This window comes from Limulus polyphemus, unplaced genomic scaffold (assembly GCF_000517525.1).
Source record: "Limulus polyphemus unplaced genomic scaffold, Limulus_polyphemus-2.1.2 Scaffold1872, whole genome shotgun sequence".
NCBI classification, from domain to species: domain Eukaryota; kingdom Metazoa; phylum Arthropoda; class Merostomata; order Xiphosura; family Limulidae; genus Limulus; species Limulus polyphemus.
Window position 1 is genome coordinate 117,922 of NW_013667482.1, and position 11,557 is coordinate 129,478.

The window sequence follows — 11,557 nt, forward strand, 5'->3', positions numbered from 1 at the left end:
ATATATATATATATATATATATATACATACACACACACACACACACACATATACATACATACATGTACATACATACATATATATGTGTATCTTGAGCAGATATTGAAATTTTAATTAGTTAATGTTGGATAAATGGTTGCAGCTGCAAGTAAACAATTACTAACAAAATATTAATGTTAAAAAATTGTATTTGATGTACCAAGTGAGAAATGTTAATAAGGTTGCTTCAGCTCTATAACTTATAAAATAAATGCAACTTTTATAACAAATACTTCATTTAAAATATTGATGTATCAAATACTAATTCTATTTCTCATACCAACTGATGTATAATTTTGTATATCATTCTATATAAGGGATGTTGACATTGGAATTTTGAGGCATGAAGGAGAATTTTATGGAATCACTCCATTGGGTAAATATGTTTATTAAAACTTCCACTTCGTTTGATAAACTTCCAGTAATTTGCAATGTGTTATATTCTCTCACTAAGTTAACTTCAAAACTGGAATACATGGAGCTTTTTTTTCTAGAGCTTTATATCATGTGTTAAATAACCTGTGTTTTACATTTATGGTGACATTACATTTCTGTGTTATTTGTTCATCCTACTTGTCAGTGTGTAAAGTACATCCAACCAATTGTTTGAAGATTACTTATTTTAATTCAATTTGAGACAACATTATCAAATTAATAGGTGATAACACAGAGCTCTTATTCTCTAATGAAAATATATTTGGTATTAAGAACTATTTCTCAAGATAACCATGTTTACACACACACACACATTCTTTTATATTTATTGATTATTTTAAAACTTGCATAAAGCTTCACAAAGTTCTGAACATCGTAAGAATGTAAGGAAGATTTACTAGTAAACATATGCAGTGAATTTAAAGATAAATTTATTTAAAGGAGTAACTGGTCATTTAATATAATTGTAAAAGGCAATTTTTAAACCATTTTCATCTCTTCCTCTTAAGGAAGGAAGTTCAAATAAATTTATGAAACATATATTGCATAAAGTAGCATAAAGTTCTGCATTTTTATATTGTAGTAGATTTTTACATGTGTAGAGAAGGAGAAACAAGATTTGATTCATATGTTTCTTTGTTGTTATTGTTTTTCAGTGAAACGTCTAATTCTCTGTGAAGATCTCAACCAGTCATCTTGTGGGGATGTTCTGTTTCATGGATATCTTCTTCCTCCTTGTAAGATTGAATTAGGATACAGAATTTTATATTCATCTTGTCCCAATTGTTATCTGTCAGTACATCCTGTGATTTGGATGTAAAGTTTCATTCAGTTGGATTTATATTACTAACCAGGTTATGTGAACAAAATATGTTTCATGTCTTTCAAATACTCTTAGTAATTTTGTGTGTGTGTGTGAGAGAGTTGAACTTAAGAGTTGTTTTACACCATTTAAAAAATAACCAGTATTAAAGATGCTTTCTATGTGAAATGTCTGGCCTTTAATTCTTTACTTAGGGACCATCGTGTGTGTTTTTTTGTTGATGTTGTTGGTAAAAAGTAGATATCATGTATTTTCCGGGTTTTCTGGTGATAAACTCATGAATGAAGCATGTTCATGGAATATATCAGTTTGTGTATTTTCATTCATCACATTAGAAAATGCCTTTTTATTAAGAATGATTATACAGAATTCATATTTTGAATTAAGTTAATTTGATATAAAATTTTATAACCTGCATGGTTTTAACTGTTTGAAATTCACTAACTTATAGTCTTCAGTATTGTTTAGGCCCCAGGCCTTTTTTTTATATATATTCATTGTTTTGTATTGCTAGCTGTTCCTGTTGGGGAACCTCCAACGTATGGTGGGACTTTAGATAAGAAAGAGGCAGCAAATTTTCGCATTCTTCCCGAATGTCATATTGCTCCTAGTGGTAATGTTCAGGCGAATAATGTTTCTGATGCCAAGCCAGGCTCAGTTTTACGTATTACAACGGAAAGCTCTTCTGCATCATCTCGCCCACCCTCAGCATCACATTCACGAAATTCTTCAGTAGACAATCGAGTCCATATGTCCCAACTTTCACGTAGCTCTTCAGACTTAAGGACTTTGGGTAGAGGTCATTCTCGAACTTCATCTTTAGATCTACGACATTCACGGAACTCATCGGCAGACTTCACTAAATCTTTAAGAGGAGACTTAGGCTTATATTTTGGATCTCATGGTATGATTCTCTTTGAACAAATTGTACCACTAAATGCTAATAATACTAATTGCATTAAATGGTGTATCAGGTAATACCATTGTTTAGTATCAGACATGTCCTATGCCAACAAAGCAAAGATTCACACTCATGTTGTTACTGAGAACACTCTCACAATGTCACATTCATGAACCCCCCACACAATTGCATTCCATTATTTCTAAGTGTTTTCTCAATTCCACTTTATAACATACTTAATTCAATGGAAAATTTTCCTAATTCATGTTCAGCAGCCAACAAAGGACAGTTTGACTTGTTGTCCTTTTGGTAATTTGAAGTAATATGTTTAATAAATATTTAGTTTTAAATTATATGCTAAGCGAGTTTCTAGTTCTTGCTAAATACAGCATTTGAGAGAAAGACACTTGTTATTAAATTGAAGTTGGGAAAAGCTGAGGTGTACTTAGAGAAATGTAAATAATGAAGAATTTGTCAGAACTTTGTTCAGTTGTAATTTCTTTTAATGGCTTGTTTCATAGTCTTTTTTTTTTGCTTGAATAAGTGTTGTTGTTTATTTCTTTAGTTCAGGTGTTACTGTTATTGCTAGAACATTTGTTACTGCCTTTTTTTTTAACATATAATAAAACATAAGTTCTTTAATTCTGATGGAGCTCAGTTCTGTTTAAAGCAGTAAATCTGGACCTGAAAAGTTTGACATTTTCCATTACCCTGTGTGAACCATGGTGAATTTGGTTCCATAATTTAGAAGCTAAATATGTTGTTCTGTTTAGAAAATCAGTGATGAAAAATTACATTTTATAATTTTGTTCTAGTCACTAGAAATATCAAATCTAAATGTTACCATTGTCATGCCATTTATAATGGAAGAAACACATCATGTACAGATTTAAAAATTTAAATTGTTTCACAGTATTCTATAGTATTTTCTTATCAATTCTTTAGCTCATATTATTGATAAATTTGTTTATTCATCAATAATGTTTAGACTTAAAGATTAAACTGGTTGGCAAAGAGCAATTATATGCCTAGTTCTCAGCATTTGCTCTCTGTGTTTTTAATTTAATATTTAAGTAATGTAAAATAAGAAAGTTTTTTGTATAAAGTCTCTCTTTTTTTTTTCATTGTAGGAACACCAGTATGGACCGATCCTCTGAGAGTTCGAATTGTGAAAGGTCATCATAATTGGATAGCTGTTGCATATGCACATTTTGTAGCCTGTTATAGGTAAGTACTTGAATTTTCTTCATTTGTGTCTGGAAACTTTTTTTCTTTCCCAAATTATTCAAACTTGTTTTCTTTTTTTTGGAGGTGATATAAAAATCAAAAAAGTTTAAAAAATTTAAAGTATAATAAATGAAAAACTAAAAATACTTTTATTGAGAAGGGAATACATGAAGTTATTTTCTTTTTGGGTGTTATTTATGTTAAATAAGTAGTTATTTTAATGATATTGCTGGCATAATAGTTCTTTTGAGGATAAACTAACGTACATTTAGAATATACACAGGCTTTGTAGTGAAGCACGAAAAAGAGGTAAAGTGTGCTAAATTCCATATATATTTCAGTTTTTTTATATAATTCATTTTTGTATAAAATACTCTAAACTAATTTCTGTACCAACTTATTATTTCACATTATTGATTAATTAATTTTTATCTAAAATGTATAGACTTAAAGATTCGACAGGCTGGCAAAGAGCATTTGTTAGTCCTCATATTGAACCAGTAGTGGAAAGAATAGCTCTCAATGCCAAAGTTGCTACCAACCAGCCAGAGAAATGTACTAAGATGTTAGCTATCTCTTGTGGGCCTCAAGTGAGGCTTTGGGGTCTAAGTGAAGATGGCGCCCGAGCTGATATTGGTGAGCTGGCCTTTTTTTTTTTTTCATTTCTTTCATATAAACACCACAGTAGTAGCATTAAAGTTTTTCTTACTAAGGTGTAATAAACATCATGTTGTATGCAAATAGGTATGTGTTTACAAATTCTTGTAGTAACAGGTTTATATACATGATGCATTCATGTTCCTCACATAATGTTTCATGGTACTGCAACATCCTTACATTTCATATGTAGTTAATGGTATTATTGAATGACTCATTTTAAGTATTTAAGAAAAGAGGTGTATTCCTCATTGATCATTGTACTTTAAAAAATGGATTTCAAATCTTTAGATATTTAGTAGTTGTTTATACTATGGGTTACAGTTTTTAAGAATAATACAGTACAGTATTTTTAGATGTGGGCTAAAAGAACCTTGTTATATAATTTAATTTGGTACAATTTGTGAAGCTGCTTACATGGATATTAATGTTTCAAACATTGTTATCTGTTACATAAGTAGTATACACTAATGTGTTATTAAAGGTTTAATCTTATTCTGAAATAGCCACAAGTGTGAAAGAAAAGGAAGAAATTTCATTTGTGATATTGATGCTGGGGATAATTAAGCACTTCTCAGTGATGATAGTTCAAACTTGATGGGTATTATGCTCAAAGTCCTCATTAACCTGCTACAAGTAAAGTACATATTATTTCAAAAAATAAATTATAACAACAAAAAAAAGTTTATTTTTAGTTGGTACTATCTTCAAGAAATTTTGTTTTTAGCATGAGGCTTAAGTGACCAGTGTAGTCCATCATACCCAAAAATACCTAGTGCTTAAATATAGTTGAGGAATGAAAAATTTTGTATTCTTATTTTAATTTCCCTAGGGACTTTCAATTTGAATGTGCCGGTTGATTATTTATTCTTCATTGGAAGTCAGCTTGTGGCACTGAGTCACACAGGGAAGGTTGGGGTTTGGCATGCAATGACACAACACTGGCAGGTGAGCTGTTTGTTAAAATAGCACATAAAAAATTATTTCTTTGAGTCTTTTTTTGTTTTATCAATATGTAGACAGGGTTCACTGTAAGTGCAAAGTATTTACTGCTTCTTATTTGTTTACATTCAAAAATTAATTGGGTAATATTGTGAAATCCAAGACTGTTTTCATAAAAGTGATTAAAAGTAAAGTTACAATATATTTCCAATTGCCTACATAAGACACGATAATAAACCTTTATTTTAGGTTTTAACTGTTTGGTACAAGTTATTTGGAGTTGTAGTTGTAGAACTCCATACATTGCAAACACCTTTAAAAGTTAAAGGTATAATTGTATCTAAAATATCAAAATGTATAATTTACAATGACAAAGTTGTTTGTCAGTCACAAAGTAGAATTAGAGATTGAAATTCTGATTGAACCTGACTAAATATTGTAAAACACAAGTTATGATACTTTTACACTGTTTATTTTTTCAAGACTTGTCTGTTACATTAATATGTTTAAAACAATTAAAATGCTTAAAATCTAAAATTTTAAAATTGACTGTAAAATTATTTTTCTGCTTTCAGAAATAAACAATTTGAGCTTGCTGAGTTTTAGAAATTAATATCACCATTTCACTGTGAAGAAGCAACAAATCAAATATGTCAATATATATAAACAAACATAAATTAAACATTTACTTGGTATAAAGCCTCATCACAGTATTGTGCCATATCAGCAACAAGTCCATATGCATTACTTACTTGTCCCAAGTTATCAGGCTAGTGTTTATGTGAAGCCCTGACCAACAAAAAAATTTTGTAATTTGTATTGTATTCTCTTCCATATATTCATTATGAATAAAAAACAAATACATATTACTTAAAAAGATGTATTATGTATTAGTAGTGTTATAATTTTATGCTATCATGTTAACTAGTTACTATATATTTGAAAGTTTTCAAATAATAGCTTTAATACCTGAAAGTTGGTAACTACATGATTTTTAACTTTAGAGGAAGAACATTTTGGAAGTAGTATTTGATATTTTTGGAGATTTGTTGACAGATTACTTCTGTGATTTTTTTTAAACTTTAGTAAATGTTGCATTAACTAATAATTTTGTACCAGTTATAGTGTAATTTTTAGGGGGCTTAGTGACAGTTATAAAAGTTGTTGTAATTTATATCATTTAGTTAAAGTTCAAAAAATGATTGACATCATAAAATTCCATATTTTTACCCAACATTGAAAGTTCTTGTTTTGAACTTTTTTGTCTTTAATGTTTGTTCTGACAAATAAATCAGAATTTTCTTAGATCCAAGATGTTGTTCCAATAGCAAGTTTTGACACTGCTGGTTCATTCCTTCTCCTTGGCTGTAACAATGGATCAATATATTATATAGGTATGGACCAAGTAATATGATCATTATCACCTAAATTACTGTTGGTGGAAAATTTTGTTAATCTTGCTGTTATTGTTTACCCATCAATTTATAATTACATTAAATATGAAAAGAACTACTACTAAGTACTTTTGTAGGTATGCTGATAAATTTTAGGGAATATTTTAAAACTTACATACAAAAAATTATGCTTTCTGTTATATGTTGTTGTTGATAGTAATCATCCAAACTTAATAAAAGTCGGCTTTCACAAACTAGTCTTTTAAAACTTTTCATATATGCAATAAACTTTTTGTGATCTGTGTTTTAAAAAACAGTTGAGGAAAATCAGAACATTGGGATGAAATCTCTTTACTGATAGTTGGAATAAATTTAGTATGTTATCTTGACAGTTGAGATAAAACATGTAATATGTTGATAGTTTTACTAAAAAATTGTTATTATTATTTTTTAGATATGCAAAAATTTCCCTTGAGGATGAAAGACAATGACCTATTGGTAACAGAATTGTATCGTGACCCTTCTTTTGATGTTATAACTGCTATCAGTGTATATTTAACCCCTAAAACAAGTAAGTAAATGCCTATCACTCACAGTTAAACTTCTTTTTAGTTTATGGTATTCGACTTTGACTATGGTTTACCTTTTAATGGCGTTTTACCTTAGTTTAGGTTCCACAGGGGTATAATAAGGTTGGTATTTGACCATAATAACTTTTAGGATTCACCTTGTTGTTGTGTGTGTGTGGATTATGCTGTAATCCTGATTATTATTCTAATTAAAATCTAGTTCATATGTGGTTCAAACTGAGATAAGGATATGTTTTTGTTGACTATTATTGTATTTGATATAGCAAATATATGAATATTTCAGCTAAATGGTACGTGTTTTCCAGTTATCCTTTGAGTGATATAGAAACATGAATATTACATTTTGAATATGTAGCTTTTCACATTGGAAATATTATCTTATTGTTGTAGTTTCATGTTAACCACAAGGCTTTTTTTTTAAAACATTAAGAGTAACACACATGCACACAAAGAAGGGTACCTAAAGGAATATACTTCAGAAATATTCTTTATTTCATGCTGACAAAGCAAAATCCTATTATTATATGATATTGTCAACGTTTTTTTAAATCAAAGTAGTGTGTAATTTTAGTCTGCTAATTCCTAAGTAAAATTGCTTACAAACAACACAAATTATGAAAGTTTGTTGAATACCATAACATTGTGTTTCATCATAATCATGAGAAAGATGCAATGTGACATCTTTATTTTTAATCATCTGGAAGAAAAGTCTAAATTTAGAACTTAAAACTTTTTTTCTCTTAAATCAACAAATAATTCAAACAATTAACATTAAAAAATTTTTTTCTGAGTTACTTTGATTTCAAGCTATTTCTAGCTTCTAAAGACTGAAATTAATGTAAAGTTCAAATAAAAATATATTCTTCCTACAATTGTTATTTTATGTTGTTGTTCGGTATCTCTATTTTTCATAATTTTTCTTTCCTAGTCTTTATTGCTCTTACTTATATAAAGAAATTTTCAGATTTTGGCTTAGAACAGTGCATATATATTTGTTATTCTGATGGATCGCAATATATAGGAAGCTACGTATGATCATATTTACATGTAATGTTATCACAGTACTGCTCATTTTTGTTCTTTATTTTTGAAATGTTAGTCTTGTTCTCTATTCCTTTTTTGTACTGTAAATTTGGTTTATGAATTTATTTTTGTTTATAAGCGTGAACTTCATTATCAAGTAACATTAGGGATTACTATTTTTCAAACTACTGCTGAAAGTTTTATATATTTTATGTGATGAAAATGTATAAAAATCTTCACATAATTTGAACATTCCATGGAGCTGAATTTTTATTGATAAGGACTTGATCTCAGTCTATTTGTTGTAATGGTTTCAAATGGTCTTTTAAGTATTGAATTGTAAGTAGTAAAGTCATAAAAAGAAGAAATCAGAAGTTATTAAAATGTCAATAAAAGCTTCCCATTACTATAGGTTTCATTGAAGGCATGTCTCAGTTTATAGATAACAGTGGTTTCTAAGAATAATTATCAGGTTTAGAATTGTAGGCAAGTTCTGAAATCAGAAAAGAGGTGGTAACCTATTAACCCTCACTATGGGCTCGGTCGAATCGACCTAAATCTTGACCCCAAATTGACCTTTAGAGTATCCATACTATAACATTTAATATTTTTTGTGTATCTTCACAAAATTTTGCAAGTATGGAGTCAAGATGTTGACTGTTCCAAGAGTAAAGTGATTTTTTTTATTTAGATTAAAAATACTTTTCTTCATTTGAAAACTATCCAATTTAATTTGCATAATCTCTAAAACCTCCTAAATAAATTATTTTTTTTACAGTAAAAATTGATATTTTAGCTGTTATTTTCTCTTCCTGAACTCTATATGCATTCAGTTAATTTGACCAACCTCATAACCATAAAAAATAAAATAAATCTAAATTACCCTTGTTTTTTCTAGAATGACTTCAAATTGCAAAAAGCATACATTATGTAAACTGCTATTACTTTATTATTAATGTGCAGCCTGAAATTGTTTTAGTTAAATATTTATTCTAGCAGAAAACTTCTTGTTGAGAATTTTTGTATAACATTTTGTGTATTAGATGGATTAGAACTTAACACTTGATGTTGTTTTATTTCCCCTTGCAGATTTAGTTTCAGAACTTGAAAAAGTACCTTCTGAATTTTTTTCTTAACAGTAAAACTGAACTCTGCATATTATTATAGAGATTGCTGTTTTATGTGTTAAAGAAAGTAATGCATTTTTATAGAACATTAGAAATAGCATTTCAGCTTTTTTTTGGATATATATAAATTGACTGTAAGTTGATGTAAGCTTTAGAAATATATGGGGAAAAAAGTACATTTTATAATATTATTAAATAAAGTACATTTACCTGATGTCATTTACCAGAAACAAGATGTGTCCTTACTGTTTAAAGTAACAAAAGGAGGACACTGGCATTGAATGGTAAGCATAATGTAGTCATGAAAGCTTACATTAGTATTTTGATTGTGTAATGAATTAATAGATTGCATTGTATTTGGCCAGATCAGAATCAGATTTGAATTTTATTGCAAGTGTTATAGGCACTTTTAACTGAGTCATTATACAGTACAGGGATGTAATGAATGGAAGATTTTGATTTTAAAAGGTTTGGAACACATTACTGAATAAAGGCTCAAGCCTTTGATAGTATTAATTTAAATAATTTACCTGATAAACATAATGAATAAACAGCAGAACAGAAGAGTAACAGTTTAATAGCCAAATAAATGTGGACCTCCAACTATAACAAAAAGTGAAAAGGTAGAGTGTTATTATCAGTCATAATTTTTTGTTAACAACATTGTTGATTAATTAAACATACACACTTTAGGGAGTGGAAAGTGTACAGGTACATTAAAGTTATTACTATTAGCTTATATTTTATGTTTCATACTTATTCTAACATTTCTCACGTCTTGTACACTAGGCACTTAGTACATATTATTGAAGCAATGCAGCCATTAAATGTATCTCCTTGTACCACACAATAATAGTCTGCTTTAATGCATGGAAATAATTGCTACATATAACTTTTTTTGTGTGTTTGTGTGTTTTTGTTTAAACAAGAAAAACGTTCTGACACTGCTTGAATGCTGCCTGATGACTCTTCATATGTTTAGAACTATCTTCAAATTACTGGCTAGAGAACACACCTTCAAACACAGCCCTAATACAGTGTGATGCTGATTCATGGTTTGTATTTTTTTTTGTTTCACTTGGTAAGTGATGTTTCCCAGATGGTTGTTAATATGAAAGCTGTTTTGATGCACCTTGTTTCTGATGAGATGCATTTCTCTAGAAGCTTTAGATATATTTCACTTGTCAATTTGTCTACACTATTCAACTTTCTTTAGAGGCTGATTGTAAGATGGTGAATTACTTATATCAAATAATGGAAAGGTTTTATTGACTTTAGATTGCTATTTTGATTTGTTTTTGAGATGTCTGGAACTCCAGTCTTCATTTGTCTGGGAACTATGAGTTTGGATAACAATCCCATCTTCTATTTTTATATTGATGTATGGGTAAGCTGACATCTATATTTAATCTTACAGTTTGGCATGCTAAGTAAGGGTTAGTGGAAAAGTACAGAGGAATTTTAATTAAAAAGTAGTGGTATCCAGCTGGTAGTTAGATCAAGTTAAGTATTAAATTATTTTTTGTTACAGTGTTAAATGGCAAAATGTGTTGAAGCACTAGAACCAGTGTGTCTAACATTAGTGTTGTTAGTCATATTGGACTTACTTAATGATATGTCAGTTGCCTGATAAGTCACTATTATCACAATACAAATTTCTGGCAAGAACTTGCCATTTTAAAAATATTGGTTTGTCTTATATTTTTGATTATATATATATATATATTTGTATTGTGGTAGAATTATATGCCAAATTTTTTTTATGTAGCAGTTCTAAGATCATTCATGATTAAATGTTTGGTATTATACAAATGTTAAGCTAAACTATCAATAAAAAATAACTGGTGAATTTTTTCACTCAAATAAGCACCACTTCTTCAACTAACATTAGTAAGCTTATGGAAGTGTATGCTACCATTATATTCAAGCTTTACTCATAATTTGTTGAGTTTTGAATCTTTAATATTATAGTTCAGTTAAGCATTCATGCATGAATTATTCCACTATAATGAGTGTATTCTTTTAAGCGTAACAATATTCATGACGTCATGAGTTACATCGATATGTAAAAGTTGTAACTTTGTGTTTGAAAAGATTCAAACTGCAAAAGAAACAAGCTATTAACTCTATCACCCCGGGTATCTTTTACTGTGTATGACACAAGGTTTTTAGTGTCTTACACTCAAAACTTTATTAAACTAGTTTTTGTTTATGTCATACCAATTAGAATAGCATAAAATCTTGGCTAATATTCTATATTTTAATAGTACACACATTTTAAGTTCTTAATTCTACAAGGCAATATTTAACAAAATCCTGAATTTCCACTAGTGTGACCAATGTGACACATTTTCTCTTAACATGTCATCATCCCCCTCAAAGAAAGTACGAAATTAAAC

The 11,557-nt window shown here is 29.0% G+C and overlaps 1 protein-coding gene across 3 annotated transcripts in view; it reads left to right on the plus strand.

Moving 5' to 3' along the window:
• The window catches only part of LOC106465214 (BTB/POZ domain-containing protein KCTD3-like), a 65,415-nt gene that overhangs the window by 29,373 nt on the left and 24,485 nt on the right, over positions 1-11,557 (plus strand). For all 3 annotated transcript variants that reach the window (XM_022393070.1, XM_022393071.1, XM_022393072.1), the window contains exons 6-13: positions 357-415; positions 1,131-1,211; positions 1,812-2,201; positions 3,329-3,425; positions 3,871-4,061; positions 4,915-5,030; positions 6,331-6,418; positions 6,873-6,989. In XM_022393070.1, coding sequence (XP_022248778.1) covers positions 357-415; positions 1,131-1,211; positions 1,812-2,201; positions 3,329-3,425; positions 3,871-4,061; positions 4,915-5,030; positions 6,331-6,418; positions 6,873-6,989 — 1,139 coding nt within the window. The remainder of the gene's footprint in view (positions 1-356; positions 416-1,130; positions 1,212-1,811; positions 2,202-3,328; positions 3,426-3,870; positions 4,062-4,914; positions 5,031-6,330; positions 6,419-6,872; positions 6,990-11,557) is intronic.